This window comes from Cricetulus griseus, chromosome 4, assembly GCF_003668045.3.
Source record: "Cricetulus griseus strain 17A/GY chromosome 4, alternate assembly CriGri-PICRH-1.0, whole genome shotgun sequence".
Taxonomy (NCBI): Eukaryota; Metazoa; Chordata; class Mammalia; order Rodentia; family Cricetidae; genus Cricetulus; species Cricetulus griseus.
The window spans coordinates 217,937,171-217,959,407 of record NC_048597.1 but is presented as its reverse complement, the minus strand read 5'-3'; the positions used below and the strand labels follow the sequence as shown (position 1 = coordinate 217,959,407).

At 45.1% G+C, this 22,237-nt stretch overlaps 1 protein-coding gene across 2 annotated transcripts in view; it reads left to right on the top strand.

Annotated features, from left to right (window-relative positions):
• Window positions 1-22,237, top strand: part of Klhl18 (kelch like family member 18) — a 53,046-nt gene that overhangs the window by 8,529 nt on the left and 22,280 nt on the right. For both annotated transcript variants that reach the window (XM_027414681.2, XM_027414682.2), the window contains exons 2-4: window positions 13,231-13,361; window positions 14,367-14,507; window positions 21,315-21,513. In XM_027414681.2, the coding sequence (XP_027270482.1) occupies window positions 13,231-13,361; window positions 14,367-14,507; window positions 21,315-21,513 (471 nt within the window). The remainder of the gene's footprint in view (window positions 1-13,230; window positions 13,362-14,366; window positions 14,508-21,314; window positions 21,514-22,237) is intronic.

Genomic DNA, 22,237 nt, shown 5'->3' with positions numbered 1-22,237 from the left:
CCCTCATTGATTACCCTCTGGAGCTGTGAGCCCAGATAAACTTTCTTTTATAAGTAGTCTGGTCATGGTGTTTTTATCACAGCAATAGAAAATTAACTACAGAGAACAAAACCAAAACCAAAACCAAAATGGGGGTGGTAACTAATACACACAGTGTGATCAGTAGCTTCTACTGACATGCCTTCACCATGGTGGATTGTATCTCTTCGAATCATGAGCCACAATAACTTTCCCTTACCTGCTTCTGACAGATATTTTTGCCATAGCAATGCAAAAGTAACTGACTTAGGTAGAATGCTAGCTCAGCTGTTAAGAGCTGAATTATAAATCAGGAATGGCGGTGCACACCTGTAATGCCAGTGCTTGGGAGGGAGAGGTAGGACATAGGAATCTCATCCTCCATATCCAGCTTGTCCGGGCCACGTGAGACCCTTTCTCAAAAAACAAACCAACAACTAGAGCACAAGTTGTATTAGCTCATCTCTAAAGGTCCTTTAAAAGAATGCCCTCTGGGATGGGGAGATGCTGAGTGGGTAAAATACTTGGTGTGCATGCATGAGGACCTAAGTTTGGGTCCCCAGAACACACAGAAAACCTAGGCAGTGATAAGGAGTGGAGTTAGATGGACCCTGGAGCTTATTGGCCATCTATTGTAGCTGAAGTAGCAGCATCGTGTTCACCAAAAGACCCTATCTTGGGGTCTGGAGAGATGGCTCAGGAGGTAAGAGCACTTTTTGGTCTTGTAGAAGACTTGGATTCAGTTCCCAGAATCCAAATAGTGGCTCACAACCATCTGTGATTCTAGTTCCACTGGAGCCAACACCCTCTTCTGATCACTTTGGGCACCAGGCATGGACATAGTACAAAAGCATGCATACAGACAAAATACTCATATACTCATAAAATAAAAATAAAGAGTTCTAGGCCAGCCAGGGCTACATAGTGACACCCTGTCTTGATGATATGATGATGATGATGACAATGATATAATAATACTAATAATTTTTTTAAAGATCCCATCTTAAAAAAAAAAAAAGATGTAGGCCGGCGGTGGTGGCGCACACCTTTAATCATCCCAGCACTCAGGAGGCAGAGGCAGGCGGATCTCTGTGAGTTCGAGACCAGCCTGGACTACAAGAGCTAGTTCCAGGATAGCCTCCAGAGCCACAGAGAAACCCTGTCTCGAAAAACAAAAAGAAAAAAAAGAAAAAAAAAAGAAAGAAAGAAAGAAAAGAAAAGCCTCTCATTTCCATTTGTACTCGTTCTGTCTACATGAGCCCTACTGCCCTTTGACAACAAACGCTGCACCACTGAGCTACAACCCCAGCCCTTGGCCTCTCACCCTTCTGAGCCCCCTGTTGCTTTCTTTGTGTAGGGATGACAAGCCATCCATCTAATTGTGCACAGTTAAAACTTATGTTCATTCATCATCCCTTGTCCCTTTTGTTTTCGTTTGGTCTGGTTTTTCAAGACAGGGTTTTCTCTGTGTATCTCTGACTGTCCTGGAACTCACTCTGACCTCAAACTCAGAGATTCTCCCGCCTCTGCCTCCCTAGTGCTGGGATTAAAGGTGTGCATCACACACACAGCACACACACACACACACACACACATGCTCACACACGCTCACACACGCTCACACACACATGTCATGTTCAGGTCTCTAATGACCCTTGTGTATCCAACAGATTGACATGTATGTGCATGGGCACACACACACACACACGCACACGCACATGCACACGTTCAGGTCTCTGATCTGTTCTCCTGCTGTTTCTGGGTGGCCTTTCATTTTATTCCACAGATTTATCTCTGTTCATGGAAAGTCTTTTTGAATGCGAGTTTGTGCTCATAATGGGATAGCAAGCAATAAACCAAGGAACTGTTACGGATGTCCTGTAGTGATGAGTACATGAAGAAATTAAAGCAGAATAAGGATCCTGAGGATGCTGTTTTTGTCAGAGGGGCCAGAGCAGCCTCTCTGAGTAGAGATGTACAAACTGGGAGTAATCCATTGCTTCAGGAGGGGTGTGTGCAGTAGACGAGGACAGATAAGCACGGGGCAGAGGTAGCACGTGTGTGTGTGATTTTGTGGAACTTGCAGGGAGCTGGCATGATAAGAATAGAATAACCAAAACCAAAAGAGGAAGCACATGAAGTCAGCCAAGGGCTCTCTCTTCCCCACTTGGCCTAATTCTTTGCTTAAAACTGTGACTCTTTAAATACCTTGAGTGGTTAGAGGCCTAGCTTAGGGGAGAGCTTATATCTAGCATGCTTCAGGTCCTAGCTTCAATCCCAGCACCTTTATGAATAAATGAATGAAGCCAAGCAGTAGTTACTCACTTATGTGAGAGCCAAAGCAGAGTGTTAGGAGTCAACCTGTATCATAAAAGGTAGAATTTGTCTTCCCCAGTTCCCGAGGGGAGCATAGGATTTTACCTGCACTTTCCTTCAGGGGAGATGGTGGAAACAACCAGAGCAAGAACAACTAATTCTGGCCCATTCTTGAAGGCAGTCCTTTCATGTTTTTAATTTACTTCATTTCATTCGTGTGTGTGTGTGTGTGTGTGTGTGTGTGTGTGTGTGTGTGTGTGTGTGTGTGTGTTCCTTGTGTGTCCCTGTGTGTGCGTATATATGGAGGTCAGAGATCAGCAGTGGGTTATCTTTCTCAGTTGCTCTCCACTTACCAACCTGGAACTGTCAGCCTGGGTGAGCACTGAGCTCCAGGGTCCTCCTGTCCTGCCTTCCCAGGGTTGAGATTGCAGACACATGCCACCTCACTCTGGTTTGTATGTGGTGTTGGGGTTCTGACTTCAGGACCTTATGCTTGTGCTGCAAGCTCTTCACCACTGAGCTATCTCCACAGCCCCAGGAAAGTCAGGGGAGCAGGAATGGAGCAGAGCTGTGCAGTGGTTAGTGCTTCCAAGATACCTCTGTCTTATTTGGGGCAAATCCCGTTTTCTTGCTGTTGTTGTTTTATTTGTTCTTTAGACTAGCTTGTAAGTTTTTGCACTGTGCAGAGGTTGTGGGAAAATGCAGAGGCATCAGGTGGCAGCCAGTGTTCAGGAGGATTTAGGAATGGGCTGCTGGTTGAAATGACCACCTGATTATTCTAAGCAGCTCATAGAAATCCTCTGCCCCTGCTGACTCAGAGGCAGGCGAAAGGCGCTTATGGACTTGTGTTGCTGGCAGGCAGCCCCAGCTGACATTTCTAGTACTGCCAGCTGTGTTTTCAGTTACCAGAGACTTTCCACTCACCCCTCGTGCCCTTCTCCCCGAGTTGCCCACAGTCTCCTGCAGTAACTGTCTGTGCTGTCTGTGGTCTGCGCTCTCCATCCCCAAGGGCTTCCTGCCCTGGAAATTTCCAGACACATCTGTTGGGCAGAGTCATGTCCATGCTTCAAGGCTCCTTTCATCTTTTCTCAAGGAGAGACAAATAATCAAACCCTCCCCACTCTGTAGAGCAGCAGGTTTTTTTTGCCTGTGAAGCAAGGTTTCATAGACCCTGGCTGGTCTCAAACTGTCTGTGTCATAGGTGACCTTGAACTCATGATCCTGCTATCATCCCTCAAGTGTTGTGATCATAGGTGTGTGCACCCTTGAGGTCCTAGAGCACTCTGCATTTGTGTTTAATGTTGACTCGTGGTCACAGGTTCATATACTTCTCTCTCTGCCAAACGTGTGTTTCTGTTGGAAGTGACCCATGTTTTCTTCTTTCTTTTGCCCTATCCTAACATGGGTGGTGGTGTAAAGTTGAGTGTCTGTCCCATTTTCCCTCTGGAGTGGTGAATCACTTCTTCTAGTGTCCCTTCAATAGAAGGAGCCTTTAGACCATTGCCCTTAGACCAGTAGCATCAGCTTTGCTTGGAAACCTATCTGAAATGCAGAATTTTAGGGCCCTCTGCAAGCCTGCTGAACCGGACCTAGTGATGCTTAGGTGCTGTGCACAGGAAGCTGGCACTCTGCTCCTGCGCTCTTAACTGTAGGTGTGTTGTTTCTCTTCTCCTCTAGGGGGTAGCCTTGGAACATCCGCACCTCCCTTACCTCCAGTTCTTTGAATGCTCAGAAGTGTTTGATGAGGTGCTATGTTTGTGACGTTCCTTCAGTCAGCATTCACTTGTGCATGGTGCTTGGCCAGCTGTGCGAGGGGCAGCATTCACTGAATGAGTCCACCTTAGAGTGATAAATTCTATGATTGTGGAGATGTAACCAGCAGCCTAGAGGAAACCTCAAGGGTGACACAATATGGAAGGCTTGTGTCTGTTTCATGGGAAGAGGCATTCTGGGCTGAGGGAGAGAGAGGCTGCTCCAAGCAAGGCCCGGGCTTGGAAGTAATAGGTTGTTTCAAGTAAGTCGGTCTTAGTGGAGCAAGGTGGAAGGTGAGATGGATGCAGACTGGAAACTTGAATTCTTACGTTGGGGACTCTGAACTGGTAAGAAATAGCTTCTGATCACGCGATTCCTGAGGACTCTGCCCTCTTCTCCCTCACTATCCTCTCATTCTATTCTGTTGGATATGGGTGGTGAGAGGTAGTAGGAGGCTTCGGAAAGGCTGGGAATATGCTTGAATGTTTTAACCTGTTTTTTATGTGCGAGTATAAGTGCACTTGTCATTGTCAACTGGCCAGCCATTCTCTCACTGCCTTCCTGACCCCAGTGGGGTCCATAAAACAGAAAGACTGAAGCTTCATCAATGGTTTGGAATGTTCCTTCCTTCCTTCCTTTCTTTCTTTCTTTCTTTCTTTCTTTCTTTCTTTCTTTCCTTCTTTCTTTTTGTTTTTTGAGAGTTTCTCTGTGTAGCTCTGGCTATCTTGGAACTCACTCTATAGACCAGGCAGGCCTCAAACTCAGAGATCCACCTGCCTCTGCCTCCAACTGGTGGGTGGATCACCAGCGTTTAAAGAGAAAGGGCAGTCCCTTCTTCCTTGACAGTTTCTTACATACTAGCCTGTTAGAAGCCTGTCTGGACAAAAAGTAGCTAGTGCAGCTCATGTATTTACCCAGGACTGAATGCATTGTAGCCTTGAAGTCAAGCTGCCCAGAGCCTGGCTCTTGCCATGCCAGCTGAAGTTTCAGATTGATGGAGAGTGGCACTCTCTAAACTGTGTCACCTTTACCTCCCACTTTGATGAAATTTCACCAGTCTGGAGTTGAGGGAGGGGGAGCCAGTTAAAAGGGTGATTTATTGACAATTCTATTACCTATCTCCGATGTAGAGCCTTTTAATGAGACAAGCTTTAGGACTCATTAAGTACACTTCTGTGTGAGCCACATGTTATGTGCTATACATGCAACCTTTCCTATGTGGGAAGACTATAACCTGCATAGAGGAATATCCATAAGGGATAACACAGCATGTGCTGGAGGCTTGTATCAGTGCCACATGACAGAGAGCAGTGCCTGGAAACCATGGGTGGCCTCAGAGCATTTGAGCTGAATCCAAAACTGCAGAATAATTCACTAGTCAGAAAACCGGGAGATAAAGATCCAGGCGGAGGAGACAGAGACATTTTGGGGGATTTCCAGCAGCTTAAAGGGAGGTGTGGCGGTGTAGAACTGAGTAAAGCCGATAGGGTAGGTTGGGGTTGTGCCCAAAATGATGGGAATTGACTTGAGCAGACGCAATTATATATTGACTGTACTCAGCTCAGAGGGTGAGAAGCCTGGCCATTTGAGGTCAATCGCCGGGCTCTTCGTGGGGCAACGATCCCCAGGAGCTGGAGTCACTGGTGGTTGTGAGCCACCTAATATGAGTGCTGGGAGCCAAAGTTAGGTCTTCCAAAAGACCGGCAAATGCCCTTAACACTAAGCTACCCTTTCTTTTGTTTAATTCAGGCCTTACTATGTTGCTCAGGTCTTCACCTGCTGGGTCTGGAACTACAGGTGTTCACCACCACAGCCAGCTCCATTTATTCGTCACCTCTCACTTAACAGTGTCCTAAGTGGAGTCGTAGCAGGTGTGGCACTTTAAGCTTCCCTTTTTTCACATGGTATAATGTCAGAATTCCACCCAAGTTGACTGTGTTGGCAGTTTTTCTTTCCTCGTATTCCCGAGTAGCATCCCATGTACCATAGTGTGTTTAATCATTTACTTTAAGGGTGTTTTCATTTTCGACTATTACAAACAAAGCTGTGGACCTTACACAAAAGATGGTGCATGAGTATAGTTTTCTTTCTTCCTTTTTCTTTTTTAGGATAAATGTCCTAGAGTACAATTGCCATGTACTCTAGTACATTGCCTGCCATATATATTCAGACACAAGACTATAACATAAAGGAAAGAAAAATAGGGCTAGAGAGGTGGCTCCGAGGTCAAATGTGTCCTCCTCTTGCAGAGTACCCAGGTTCAGTTCCCAGCACCCACTGTAGCTCCAACTCCAGGGGAATATGATACCTCTAGCCTTTGTGAGCATCTGTATTTTTGTGTGCACACATGCATGTACGAGCACACACACAAACACACACACACAAGCCTTTTTAAAAAAGAAAAAAGATGACAGGGGGCTGGAGAGATAGCTCAGGGGTTAAGAGCACTGGCTGCTCATCCAGAGGTCCTGAGTTCGATTCCCAGCAACCGCATGGTGGCTCACAACCATCTATCTATACCAAGATATGATGCCATCTTCTGATTTGCAGGTATACATGGCAAAGCCAAAGCACTCATACATAAAATATAAGTATTTTTTTTTACAAAAGTTTTAAAAGGACTATAATATTGAACTGAGTATGGTAACACATGCCTATAATGCAAGCACTTGGGAGACAGAACCAGGAGGATTACTGTGAGTTGAAGGCAACCTGGGCTACTCTGTGAGTTGTAGGGCCAGCTAGGGCTATAGCAAGACCCTGTCTCAAAGAGCGAAGACATGGTGGTGAACCCTATAATCCTAGCACTTGGGAAGCTAAAGCAGGAGACTCAGAAGTCCGTGGTTGGCCTCAGTTACACAGCAAGTTCAAGGCTAGCTGAGGCTCCATGAGTCTGGTTATGGAAAAGACAAGCGTTCTCAGTATAAACACCTTTGTTTTTGGCTCAGCTTATTTGCATCCACAGAGGAGCAAGCATTTTGTGTAGAATCAGTGTTGAATTTTACAGACTGCAGATAATTTCTGCAGATTTAGCTAAGAGAGCCCATGGACACCAGCAGGAGATCGGGAGTGATGAGGTCCAGGGTGTTTGTTTTCAGCGGAGCACATTTAGATTAATTAAGGGAAAGTGAGGAAAACTGCAATGTGGAGAATTCCCAGGGCTAGGGGGGAGAAGAATAAGAATCTCTGCTTCCTTCTTTCTAGAGGATGTGTTCACTTCCTTCTCAGTATTTGTTCCCTGTGACTCTAGAGCAAACATTTTCTATAAAAGGGCAGATAGTAACTATTTTTGGCTTTGTAGGCCATTGGTCATTCACAGCTACTGAACTTTGCCAGAGTGCAGAATGCCTGCTTAGTGTGTACAAGACCAGGGGTTCAATTCCCAGTACCACACAGGAGAAAAAACAAAGGTATGAGCATAATATGGACAAAATATGATGCTGAAATCTGAATTTCTTTCCATTTTGGCATCCAGGGTGTCAGGCTTTTCATTGCTGTGTCAAACGCCTGACAGAAGCAACTTAGGGAAGAGGGTTTATTCTGTTCCTGGTTTCAGACCTTCATGGTGGGGAGAGTGAGGCAGAGCCGAACCGCCCACCTCATGGTACACAGGAAGCAGAAAATGGAGGAGAAAGGGGCAGGCCAAGACACTGTCCCTAGGAACACACTCCTGTGCATACTTCCTCCAGCTAGGCCTCATCTCAACTTCAGGATCCTCCCCAGATAGAACCATCAGCTCAAGACCAAGCCTTCAGCACTGAGCCATGGGCGATGCTTCTTGTCCAGACCACAGCATCTGGAAATGTTAGTCTTCTTTTAGCTTTTATCCCTAGCCATTTAAAAGTGTAAAAACTGTTCTTTGCTCACAGGCCATACTGAAACAGGAGGCAGGGCAGATTTGACCCCCAGGTTACATAGTTTAACAACTTCTCCATGAAAGTCATAAAAATAATGTCCATAAAACGTCTTTTTTAATTTTTATTTTTCAAGAACTGCTGTGCATTGTTTTAATGCTTTGCAGATGTTAACTAGTTGAACCCTCACAATAACCCCTGAGAGAGGCACTGTTTTCCCTATTTTACAAATGAATAATTAAGGCACACAGATGTAATTAGATGGAACCTTGATTTGAACCTGATAGTTTGCCTTCAGAGAGTTTGTTTTGTTACCAGACAGAGCCTCACTATGTAGCCCTGGCTGGCCTGGAACTTGCTATGTAGACCAAATCAGCCTTACACCTGGCAATCCATCTGTCTCTGCCTCAAGTGCTGGGTTTAAAGGTTATCCCCAGATGTTCTTATTTACCATATATGCTGGTTTTCCTAAAAGATCTTTCTAGCTTAATTTTGAAGTTTGGTCTGACCGGACGTTGGTGGCGCACGCCTTTAATCTCAGCACTTGGAAGACAGAGGCAGGAGGATCTCTGTGAGTTCGAGGCCAGCCTGGTCTCCAGAATGAGTGCCAGGACAGCCTCCAAAGCTACACAGAGAAACCTTGTCTCGAAAAACCAAAAAAAAAAAAAAAAAAAAAAAAAAAAAAAATGAAGTTTGGTCTGTCTGTACAGATTATTTATGTGTTTATTCACTCATGTATGTGTGTATGGTACTTGGGTGACCTCAGTGAGCCCCTGTACCTCTGAGCTATGAGCCTAGTGTTAGTTGGATTTTTCTGTCCTGCCAGCCAGCTCCCAAATAACCACATGGAAACTTCCTATTAATTGTGAAAGCTTGGCTGATAGCTTAGGCTTGTTTGTAACTAGCTCTTTTAATTTAAATTAACCCATTTTTATTCACTTACTTCCTGCCTCAGGGCTATGTTACCTTTATTACCCATGCTGCTTCCTCTGAGTTCCAGCATCTGGAGTCCTCTGCTCTAAAAATCCTTCCTAGCTATTATTTTTATTAAACCAGTCACAGTGAAATATCTTCACACAGTGTAAAGGAATATTCCACAATATTTCCCCCTTTTGTCTAAATAAAAGGAAAAGGTTTTAACTCCAATACAATAAAACTATAAACAATAAGAACAATTATCAGGTAAGAATTACATTTACAATGTCTAGTCCATTTGTTTTTGGCATATTTGGAGAAAATACTCCCTTATTTATTCTAGCTTGATGAGTCCAAAGCTCTGTACCTAATTTACTTTCTAAGAAAAACTGCAACTATAACTACCTAGTTCAACTCCATCAAAGATCCAATAAGAATAAAATATTACTTGAGTAAACAGGAAGTGCAGAGTAAGCAACTTCCAAAACTAAGAAATGACAGAGACAGCTGGCTATCTGGACAGTCACCCAAGGTTCCTCTGTAATGTTGGGGCATCCATCTTTGGCCTATAGGCTTAGAATATTTGAAGGACTGTCCTACCCTGTCTTGGCAAAGTTCAGCAGTCACTTTTCTTAGTGTCCTGCTTGTGCAGTTTGGACAACAGTGTTAGCAGTCAAGGCAAGGGCAGTTTCTTGTTCAAATGTCTAGCTTTTGCCACAAAGAAAGTAAACTCCATATGGAGGTTCATCGATGCCCCTCATCCTTTTGTGAAGTAGATTGGTGCTGCCAGGAGCAGACATGTCTCATTATCAAGAAAAATCTTATGTTACTAAACATTTTAAATGTAATATTCTGTAGGTCTTTGAAGTGTTTAAAGATCACCTATCTATCTAAAATATATCTCTGTATGACCTTGAAAACATACTTAATATGACTACAAATTTTATTGTTATAGGTGACTAGCTACTAACATGCATTTCCTTATTACCCTAAATAGCTTATAGCAGTTGTTATGATAAAGCAGGAAGGGAACCTTGGCGGATTCCATGGCAGGCAGGGGTGACCGAGGTGGAGGACAAATATGCCAGGCAGATGGAGCTTAAGTGAGACGTTTTATTAGAAAGGGAAGGGGAGGGAGGAAAGAGAAAAGAAGTGAAGAGACACAGAGACAGAGAGATGACAGAGAGAAGAGGGAGAAGTCTCTTGTCTGCGCCAGGGGAACAGCGGGGAAAGAGAGAGGGAAAGAAGAGAGCATAAATGGGCTGGGGGTGTCTTTCTTTTAAAGGGGTCCTTTGCACCTGCGTGCTGACCAGGATACTGCCTGAGTGCATTCTGCCAGGTGACAGGGGCAGGCCAGCATAATGCCTGAATCCTTACAATAATAACTTTGAAGGACTAGAAATTTATATTACATTGTTAAATGAGCTACATAGGTGCAACACCTTAAACAAGACTAGAAACATATGTGCAGTATGTTCTAACAAAAATAACCTTAAATTTGTATCTGTATACAAAATTCCATACGAATGGGAAATATTTGAGACTCAGCAATCTACCCTTTTTATCTCGTTTTTATGTCATATCCCCCCTTTTTCTCTTCAGAAAGAGATCCTTGAATCTAATCTCCTTTGCATTGTATCCTCCCTGACCATGGCCAAGAACAATTTGTAACCAACCCCCCTAAATAATAACAAACATCCATAACACACCGAATGACCAAAAAATGTCCACCCCATCTCTTAGGAATGTAGGTGTGGTGTTCTCTAGACTGCTTCCTGTTGTCTGGGGGTATTGGCATCTTTGGGGAACCCCGAGAAAATTAGAATAGTGGTCAAGTCCTGGCTATAATAGTCTGTGAGGCTGGACCATCTCAGCCTTGAAGCTGTTCTGGGTGTAGAGCTCTGAGGAAAATGCAACAAACACATTCTGAGAGAATGGATCACCCGGGCCACCCATTTTCATTGGTGCCTGGCCCCCTTTCTCTGAAAGCACATAAACTTTCAAAGGTTAACATACATATCTGCATTAACACAGTATAGATTGTACGGTGTGCATGAGTCAGTTAAAGATGATTTTTTGTTTTACGTTTTAGTAGGTAAAAGTCATCTGTCGACTTTGTAAGTCTATTTAGACTGTATAATCAAACTGTAATATAAACCTCTATCCATGCCATAGGAAAGGATGACATGTAATAATAAGTCATGAGGACTTTGTAACCAACAAGATTTGTCATGTCTCATCTAGTCTCAGAGCCGTTTCCATGTCAAGTGATCAGCGTATACATCACCTGTTTTATAGTTTTTTTCTAGGTTTATTTCTTTATGTCTGTAGCCAAGATTATCAGGGGTCTCCCTCAATCAAATCTGGCCTCTTAATAATTTTCAAGGAATCCACAGCCTTTCATTTCCTGTGGAAACAAAAGCATAACCTCTCCCACAACATAATATATTTTCTGAATTCCATTTTAAAGTTAAGACATCCCTAAAGTATCTAGGCTGGTTTAATTCAGCAGTTCCTTTTACAATCCCATGTCTCTCAGCAGCTGCCATTTGCAATCAAAAGATTCAAGGTCTGCAAAACACCTTACAGGATCCAGACACCCTGTTTATTTCCCATCCTTACGTGGCTTATTCTTTTCATACTACTTTACCTTTCCTTTAAAGACCTAATTATTTTTAAACTATTTTTTTCCTATGACTGTCTATACCCATTTCTTTTCTTTCTTCAGCACCTATGCACACTGTAATGTGTTTAAAAGTGTTTTTGGTCTGGATCTGTTTTACTATGCATCTATAGCATTCTCTGACCTGTGGGTCAAACCTTAAGCTAAGTGGCAGCTAGGCCCTCTGCTGTGTGTCCCTGGCGGTTGGCTCCACCCCATATTGGGTCTGTGAAAGCCAAGCCTTAAGCCTGGCTGAGAGCTGTATTTAACCACCCCAGCTCTAGGAAGTTGGTGCCTGCACTGTGGCAGGCATTTTTACTTAGCTTGCTGTTTCTACTTAAAGTGCCAGCTACTCAAGAGCTCTACTGCACAGAAGGGCTTGTAAAGGAGTTGTATTCATTTTATGTTGTCTTTTTGTTTCAGCTTTCATAGGCCTTATATGGAAATTCAGGCCCCACATAGGACACCATATGCAGTTGGCATTTTCTTTGGACTGCTAACCAGCTCCCAAATAGAGACACAGAGACTTCTTTTTTATGAATGCTTGATCTTAGTTTAGGCTTGATCCACTAGCTCTTTTAACTTAATTTAACCTGTTTCCCTCAGGGCTTGTTTTATTTATTTCTTTTTCTTTCTTTCTTTCTTTTTTTTTCCAGACAGGGTTTCTCTGTAGCCTTGGAGGCTGTTCTGGAACTCAATCTGACCAGACTGGCCTTGAACTCATAGAGATCCACCTGCCTCTGTCTCCCGAGTGCTGGGACTAAAGGCGTGCGTCACCATCACACAGCTCCTTCAGGGACCTTTTTTGACCTTTCTTTCATTCTGTATGTCCTACTTTTCTGCTTCCTCCATGGCTGGCTGGCTGACCCCTGGCATCTCCCCCTCTCCCTCTGGCTCTGTGGGGCCTAGATTCCTCCTCCTACTTACTCTTCCTGCCTGGAAGTCTTCCTGCCTTGCTATTGGCTGTTCAGCATCTTATTAGACCAATCAGGCAGGCAAGGTAAACAAATGCAACACATCTTTACATAGTTAAACTAATGTTCTACAGCATAAACAAAAACATCCTTTTTTAAAGTTAATTTATTTTTATTTTATGTGCATTGGTGTTTTGCCTACATGTATGCTTGTGGCAGGGTGTGGGACCCCCTGGAACTGGAGCTATAGACAGCTGTGAACTGTGGGTGCTGGGAATTGAAGCAGAATCCTCTGGAAGAGCAGCCAGTACTCTTAACCTCTGAGCCATGTCTCCAGCCCCCTTAAAGAATTGTTTCCAGTGTGTATGCGTGTGTTGGGCGGGGGATGGGGGGTTGTACAGGTGTCCGTGGAGGCCAGAAGAGGGCACTGAATCCCCCTGACACTGGAGTTACAGTGATGAGCTGTCCGATGTGGGTGCTGAGAATCAGACTCTGGTCTTATATAAGAGCAGTGAGCATTCCTAACCACTAAGCCATCTCTCCAGCCCCTGCAACTCATCTTTACACAGTTAAACTAATGTTCCACAATACCTCATTAAAATGTGGTGTTTACATTCTTCCACCATAACTTAGTATAGGTTTTAAATACTCAAAGGTCTCTATGATGAGCCTTGTCTGTGATGCCTGGGACGTCTTGATTGTCACTGCAGTAAGCGGTGGGGTTAGCTATGGAACCGGAAGATTGGGCTTTTGTATCTGTGTTCTCAATATTTGTCTTTGTGTTTCCTTTGGCCCACAGATCGGGGACCACAAATTCAGTGCTCACCGGATCGTCTTAGCAGCTTCCATCCCATACTTCCATGCTATGTTTACTAATGACATGATGGAGTGCAAGCAGGATGAGATTGTGATGCAAGGAATGGACCCCAGGTACTAACCCCCCTACCATTGTGCTTTCCGGGTCAGTTTTACCCCGAGCTTTGGACCACATGGAGGCCCGCAGTGAAGCACAGTGTGCGGTAGGACAGCTCCATACACACTGTGGTGCTTAGCAGATGGATGAGCTCCTCAGCCAGTGACCACCACACCTGGTTAGGATGACTCTTTGAAATAGTCATTCCATTCAAATATAGTCTCAAAATAGATTTTGTTAGTTTGTTTTGCGATGTCGTCTGATTATAGACTGGGCTGGACTTTGGACTTGGTATCCTCCTGCCTCAAACTCACGAGTGCTAGAGTGACCGGCATGTGCTGTTGTACTCACCTCAGCTAAATGGAGTTTTTAAAGATTTGCGTATGTGTTTCCATGTGTGTGCATGTATATGTGCATGTATGCGTGTGCAGGTGAGTGTGCATGCCAGAAGCGTGTATCAGATTCCCACAAGCCAGGATTGCAGGCATCTGTGGGACACTGACTTATCACATGGGTCCTGGGTCCACACTCAGGTCTTCATGATTGCACAGTAAGCAATCAACCAGAGTCATCTCTCCAGCCTCTAAGTGAGTGTCATCTATTCTTCAGGTAGAGTCTTAGTCACCATGGTCATGGCAACTCATATAAAGGAAAACATTTAATTGGGGCTTATTATCGTTTCCGAGGTTGAGTCCATTGTCATCAGTGTGGGAAGGAAGCATGGCTGCACACAGGCAGATGGTGCTGGAGATCTGCAGGAAGAGAGACACTGGCACTAGCTTGGGCCAAAGCCCACCTCAGTGACACACTTCCTCCAACAAGTTCACTCCTGCTCCCACAAGGCCACGCCTCCTAATGCCTCTCAAGTAGTGCCACTCCCTGATGGCCAAGCATTCAAATATATGAGCCTATGGGGCCATTTTAACCACCACAGGTGGTCTTATTAGTTCAATTAGGACCAAGTGACCTGTGGCCAAGACTCATCTCTGAAGAGTTTCTCATGCATTTCCTCTTCCTTCCAGTGCCCTGGAGGCTCTCATCAACTTTGCTTATAACGGCAACCTTGCTATAGACCAGCAAAATGTGCAGTCGCTGCTGATGGGGGCAAGCTTCCTACAGCTCCAGAGCATCAAAGACGCCTGTTGTACGTTCCTCCGAGAAAGGTGAGCAGAGCAGATGGTGGGGATCATGCTCAACCCTGGAACCCTCTGCCACGTTACTGAGATAATAGTGTAAAACCCTCTGCCAGGCTGCTGGGTTAATAGTGTAAAACCCTCTGCCAGGCTGGTGAGTTAATAGTGTAAAACCCTCTGCCAGGCTGCTGGGTTAATAGTGTAAAACCCTCTGCCAGGCTGTTAGGTTAATAGTGTAAAACTCTCTGCCAGGCTGCTGGGTTAATAGTGTAAAACCCTCTGCCAGGCTGTTAGGTTAATAGTGTAAAACTCTCTGCCAGGCTGCTGGGTTAATAGTGTAAAACTCTCTGCCAGGCTGTTAGGTTAATAGTGTAAAACTCTCTGCCAGGCTGCTGGGTTAATAGTGTAAAACCCTCTGCCAGGCTGCTGAGTTAATAGTGTAAAACCCTCTGCCAGGCTGCTGAGTTAATAGTGTAAAACCCTCTGCCAGGCTGCTGAGTTAATAGTGTAAAACCCTCTGCCAGGCTGCTGAGATAATAGTGTAAAACCCTCTGCCAGGCTGGTGAGTTAATAGTGTGTCTGGAGCTTTTTGCACAGTGATCTGGGAACATTACTCTGTAGAAATGGCATTTCTTGGCATCAGTAATGTGCAAGGCCAATCCCTTTGGGCATTTGCATAGCCCTACCTGTACTCTTGTGGCATGGCATAGAACCTGTTGAGCATCCTTCTCCAATCTGACCAGCTGTTAATTTATATAATTTCCTCCTCTTTTTCTTAAATTTAAATTTAAAAATTTTTTAAAGATTTATTTATTATTTATAGTGCTCTGCCTACATGTATGCCTGCAGGCCACAAGAGGGTACCAGGTCTCATTACAGATGGTTATGAGCCATCATGTGGTTGCTGGGAACTGAACTCAGGACCTTTGGAAGAACAGTCAGTGCTCTTAACCTCTGAGCCATCTCTCCAGCTCCAAATTAAAAACAAAAACAAAAAAGAGAACTTTTTTACGTGAGTTATGTATTTACATCCCCCCATCCCCCCCCCCCCCCCCCCCGTAACCCTGACTGTCCTGGAACTCACTTTACCAGACTGGCCTTGAACTCACAGAGATCCACCTGCCTCTGCCTCGGGTGCTGGGATTAAAGGCGTGCTCCGCCGCCGCCGCCGCCGCCGCCGCCGCCACCACCTGGCTTATTTACATCATTTCCATCCTTGCTGCAACTCCTTCCATGCTCCCCCCACTCCCTCTCAAATTATGACTTTTTCTTTTATTATTTTTGTGTGTGAGTATGTTTAAATACCTGATGAATCCATTTAGTGTTGCTCATGATCTAGCTAATTTCTTTTTTTGGGGGGAGGGGTTTTGAGACAGGGTTTCTCTGTGGCTTTGGAGGCTGTCCTGGAACTCACTTTGTAGACCAGGCTGGCCTTGAACTCACGATCTACCTAATTTCTCACCGAACTAATTTATTAGTTATTTGGCTCTCCTGAACTGTTTCATAGCCATCTCCATGTTTGCTTAGATGCTTACCCTCCACGAATGTCTTGGCCTTATCATTCCACAGCTCATTCAGAGCTCACCTACATTTCTTTTCTATTCACTAGGAGCAGTCGTCTTCCGATTTAGAGTGACGGCTGGCCAGGGACTATACTCCCACTATTTCTGCCTCTTGGCAAAGAGTTTCATGGGTTCCTCTGTGGCCTTTAACTGATCAGATAAGTCTCTTCCTTCCCCTTAGGGGACAGCACTGTCATAAGCTAAAGGCCATGTAATCACCAGAGATTTGGAGATGAAAGTTAGTGCTGGGCCAAACACAGGCAGAGAGAAACCAAGAAGCACCTCGGTGTGTGTTGTTCTTCCTGGCCCAGTGTCCATGCTCAGCCTGATGATCAGCATCCCTTGTCTCAGAGCTGCCCACCCCTCCCCCATTCCCACTCCCCCAGTCCTACTCACTGTGGCTGTCTGTGGCCCCTGCAGACTGACCACATCCTACTTTTGTGATGCCCATGGGTATGACCGAGCACTGTCATATGCACACCCACATATAGTCATGGTAGTGATGCCTCCCGTGTAAGTGCACGTCAGCTACCTGCAGGGCAAACAGTTTTACCTTGAGCTCAGGGGCTCTGTGTTTGGTGTTGCCAATGGACACCTTGTAGATAGTGACATTGCAGCTCCAGAGCCCGGCTTGTCCCTGCCTTGGCAAGGGATGCATGCCAGGATGGGCACACTACCCCATGGTGGACACACACCACAAGGTGGGGTGGGGAGCTTGATTGATCTCTTTGTTCTCATAGAATTTGGAAAATGGCTTTCAGATGGAGTGGAGGCTTCCAGTCACCATTCTTACACCTTCGTCAAGGGAGGAGAGCTCCACCTAGGGGCTTTTGAGGTTATCACTCAAGTTCACACTATCAGAAGGCTCTTAAGCACCACGGAGCAGCTGGACTCGATGGTGCACACCTTTAATCCCAGCACTCAGGCGGCAGAGGCAGGCAGAGCTCTGTGAGGACAGCCTGATGTACTTACTGAGTTCCAGGCCAGGTCTACACACTGAGACCCTGTCTCAAATGAACAACAAAGATGCTGAACAGTGATTTCCTTTTCCTCTTGAGATAGGTCTCACCATGTGACCCAGGATGACCTTAAAGTCATGGCAGTCCTCCTGCCCTCACCTCCCAAGTTCTGGAATTATAGGTGTGTTCCACCTGGCCAAAAGAGTTAGTCTGTCTAAACCAGTGTAGTTTTTACTTGTCTTAGTCACTTCTGAGGAGTAAGTATCTAAGCTTAAAACCCGATGTTTCTGAGTCTGTGTTAAGTGGTTTTTTCATTCGTTTCTGCAGGGCCTGTTCTGAGACCCAGGCCTCTACTTCATCACTGCCTCCCTCCCCTGCCATAAGCCCCAGAGGCTTGGCCTACTTTCTATTTTCTCTCCAGTAATTTCCAGCTCCCTCTTCCTCCTCCTCCTCCTCCTCCTCCTTCTCCTCCTTTTGTTTTTATTTTGTTTTTTTTGAGACAGGGTTTCTCTGTAGCTTTGGAGCCTGTCCTGACACTTGCTCTGTGGACCAGGCTGGCCTCAGACTCACAGAGATCCACCTCCAGCTCCCTTCTTCCATGCACATTTGAAGACAAACGTGGGCTTCATTGTTTGAAGGTTTTGGGTGTGAGGGCACATGTGATGACAGCATGTTCTGGGCTTACCTGGCCTGTTAGCCCTTCTACCTGCTGCCTCCCCCTGACCCAGAGGTTGCAATTGATTTTTTTTTTTTTCTGGTCTTATGGCCGTTTTCCCAGCCTGCAGATACATGAGCCTCCTGGTTTGGTTTTGTTTGTTTTTAGTTTGTTTTGTTTGTTTGGTTTTTCAAGACAGGATTTCTCCTGGCCATCCTTGTCTAGGTTGGCCTTGAACTCAGAGTGTTTTGGTGGTTTTTTTTTTCCATTTGGGGTACTGGGGAGTCAAGCCCAAGGCCTTCTATGTGGTAAGTACTCTACCACTATGTTGTTTTTATTTAAGTTACTCTATTTACCAATAAAGACTCAAGAGTCAGATGTTGAGTGAAAACCTGTTAGCTCAGACAGACCGAGAAGCAACCAGCTGACCTTCCTTTTTGGTCAGAGACCTAGCAAGAGAGCATCTCTCCACCTGTCCCAAACCCAAAAGGCCCAGGGATCTAAAGTCCCTCCCTGCTTCTTTCTGTGCATCTCTCTATCCATCTTCCTGGGTCCTCTGTCCTCTCTATGGCTAATTCTTGTCAACTAGTTCCTGGCTCAGCCCCCTGATCTAAGGTTAATTTTTGTTTGTTTGTTTGTTTTTGTTTTTCAAGACAGGGTTTCTCTGTATCGCTTTGGAGCCTGTCCTGGAACTCGCTCCGTAGACCAGGCTAGCTTTGAACTCACAGAGATCCACCTGCCTCTACCTCCCGAGTGCTGGGATTAAAGGCGTGCGCCACCAATGCCTGGCCTAAGGTTAATTTTATTAACACAATCTTGGAGTTTCACAGTGTGATCAAATATCCCTCACACCATTGAGCTTCATTGCCAGTCTTCAGCTAGACTGAAGCTCAAATGCATCAGTGAAACAAGTCAGTGACTGTCCTTCAGGTCCCTGGTCTCTGTCTTCAGTAGTGTGTTATTTGTCCAATGCAGTCTGGTTACTGACAAAGTGAGTTGTCGGTGAGGAAGGTGGCTGTGTGTGGAACGGCTCTGTTTCCCTGTCTTCATCCTCCTGAATGAACTGCCTTCCTGTGTGGCCCCTGCGTCTTCCATTTCCGTTACAGCCTCACAGGTTACCCTCCCATACTCCGTCACGTCAGGTAGAGTGGCACAGTTCACTTAGGAAGGCATGATTGGTGCTCCTTATTAAATCAGGCTGATGAAAGGGACAAGACTCCTCACCTGAGGAGAGAGTGGAAGGGAGTGCCAGCAGGGATGCAGCTCGGCCTTTCCCTCTCTGTAGGCTCTGTTCAGCTCCCAGTGTGTAGTGTGGGCTTCTGAAGCATGAGTAAAGCACCTGCGGCAGGAGCCCAGGGTCTCCTCATCACCTAACACTGGCAAAGTGGTTTAACATCTCATTTAACCACCAAGGTGCTCTAGAGAAAGCAATGAGAGGCGACTTATCCTGAGCCCCACCCAAGTCCACTGCCCTCACTGTCTTGTCTGTGCTGCTCCACACAGTGATTTCATTTCCTCGGCCTTGGAAAACTCACTGAGAAGCCAGACATGGTCACTCCTGCTTATCATCAGAGCACTCAGAAGGCTGAAGCCAGGGGACTTGTTGAACTACATAGTAAATTCCAGGGCAGCCACGACTCTAGAGGGAGATAGGAAAGTAAAGTTTGGAAAATTTGGATCCCCAGTGTCTACTGCTGTCACCAAGACTTCAGACCCAAGCTGAGTGTGTTCAAGAGTTAAAAATAATGATGATGATGATAATAATAATAATAGAAACTAAAACAGCAGCAGCTTCATACCAGACAATGAACCAGTACTTTTGCCTACATTCATTTTGTTTGTTGTGTGTGTGTGTGTGTGTGCACACACAATGTAAGCTGTGTGTAGGTACTCTCAAAGGTCAGAAGAAAGCATTGAGTTGCCTGAAACTGGGACTACAAGGCACATACCACCACACCCGGCTCTCACATTCTGTCTTAATCATAGCTCGAGCCCTAATAGGTGCATAATTTTCTCTCTCTCTCTCTCTCTCTCTCTCTCTCTCTCTCTCTCTCATTCTCTCTCTCTCTCTTCTGAGACAGGGTTTCTCTGTGTAACAGCTCTGGTGTCCTGGAATGTCACCATCTTTTCTGTTTTTTTTTATTAATTTTTAATTTTTTTGAGACAGGGTTTCTCTGTAGCTTTGGGGCCTGTCCTGGAACTCACTGTGTAGATCAGGCTGGCCTCAAACTCACATAGATGCTAGGATTAAAGGTGTGCACCACTATTGCCTAGCTGTCATCATCTTTTTTATATTAGAAAATGGATGATACTTCTGAGAACTCAGGGAGCATGCCCAGGTTCCTCAGAGAGGGTCGGGACCGGGACTTGGCAGGCTCTGCTGAGTGCAGGTCTGCTGTGGTGTTATAGCAAGAAGCCTGACTTCAGTTCCAGCATCTCCACTTACTTGTCAAAGTACTGGGAACACATTTCTTGCTTTCCCTGGACCTCTGTCTTCCCCTATAAAAAGAGAGCAACCCACGGGGCTGATTTTTTAAAAAAAGATTCTTTATGTATGCCTGTTTGTCTGTCCGTCTGCATTCATGGGTGTGTGTGTGTGTGTATGTGTGTGTGTGTGTGTGTGTGTGTTTGTGTGTGTGTGTGCACACGCCATGTGTGTGTAGGTGCCCTCCAAGACTAGAAGAGGACATTAGGTTGTGAGACACAAAATGTGGGTCCTGGAATCTGAACTTAAGTTCTCTAGAGCAGTAAATGCTCTTAAGCTCTGAGCCATCTTTCCAGCCCTTAAAAAGATCATTAAGGGACTGAAGATGGAGTTCACTGGTAGAGTGTTTGCCTACATGTACAAGGTCCTGGATTCAATCCACAGCACCTCAGAAAAGTACAAATGGGGAGCTGGAGAGATGCTTCAGTAGTTAAGAGCACCTGCTGCTCTTCCAAAGAGTTTAATTCCCATCACCCACACAGGGCAGCTATCAGCTGCCTGTAACCACAGCACCAGGGGATCAAACTCCTCTGTCTGCACACATGAGCACATACTCACACACAGATACATAATTAAATGTGATACAATTAAATCTTCTTTAAAAGTATAATGATTCTGTAGAATGGTATAAAAAGTCTAGCAAAGTATATTAGTCACTAAAATGATGAATAATAGTTGCCTGTGCTGTTTCTAGAGGTTTGAACTCTTAGGTTCATGGAGCCTCCCTCTACCTAAAAAAGGAAAAGTATGTAATGTTCCCTTTGTTAAAGAAGGTGTCTCTTCCATGCCTTTGTGCCTTCCTGGTGCCTAGAGGTAAATAGTACCCTGGATACTCTCAGAGACCACAGCAGCTGGATGTGGTGACAGGGTTTCCCAGGGCATGCTTGCCTGTCTTTTCATCTGACAGCTGCTTTACAGGACTTCCCGAAAGTCCACTCCACTTCCACATGCAGAGGGCCAGGCCCCAAGGCACAAAGACTTGAGGCTAACCCATCTTAATTTAATACCATTAGAAGTGAGTCATGGAGATGGGTGCCTGATACCATGGGGGGTTTCCAACAATGCTGGGAACAAAATGTAACTTTTGATCCATGGCTGTACTCCAAGCCACTCTGAGAATGATTGAAGATTCATTATTCCTTCCTCAAAACTTATTCTTTTCAACTTATGCCAAAGGCTTCACCCCAAAAATTGCCTGGGTGTGCGCCAGTTTGCCGAGACAATGATGTGCGCAGTGCTGTATGACGCGGCCAACAGCTTCATCCACCAGCACTTTGTGGAGGTGTCTCTGTCGGAAGAGTTCCTGGCCCTGCCTTTGGAAGACGTGCTTGAGCTGGTGTCCCGGGATGAGCTGAATGTGAAGTCAGAGGAACAGGTGGGAGAGCACAGCAGCAGTCTGTCCATACAGAGGACACAGTTCTCCCTCCTCCCTCCCTCCCTCCCTCCCTCATCCCTCCCTCCCTCTCTCCTCCCTCCCTCCCTTCCTCCTTCCTTCTTCCCCTCCTTCCTTCCTTTCCCCCCTCTTTCCTTCCTCCATTCCTTCTCTCCTTCCTTTTTTCTTTTAACAAATGATAAATATACAATTTTAGAATAATTTATTTAACTTTATTTCATGTACATTGGTGCGAAGGTATCAGATCCCCTGGAACTGAAGTTACAGACAGGTGTGAGCTGCCATGTGGGTGCTGGGAACTGAATCACAGTCCTCTGAAAGAACAGGCAGTGCTTTTAAGCGCTATGCCATCTCTCCAGTCCAAATGTACAATTTTTATGTATTGTGAGGTTTGTTTTGTTACAGGTGTTTTTCCTAAAAACCTTTCTTTTATTTTAACATCTAAAAAATAGTATTATTTATCAGCTACATTTCCCTTATTGTTAGAGCTTGGTTTAATTTCAGTATTTATTATTAGAAATAATATTGCCATAAACTGAAAATCAAGCACTTGAAGTTGGAGTTGTTATTGTTAAGATGAGATAAATTCTATGTCCTTGACTGTTGGTGGGACTTTCCAGAGGTGGGGGGCGGGCATTGGTGATGCAAGAGAAATGAGAAAATGGTGGCTGGATGGCATTCTGAATTGAGAAGAATCAGAGTCTCA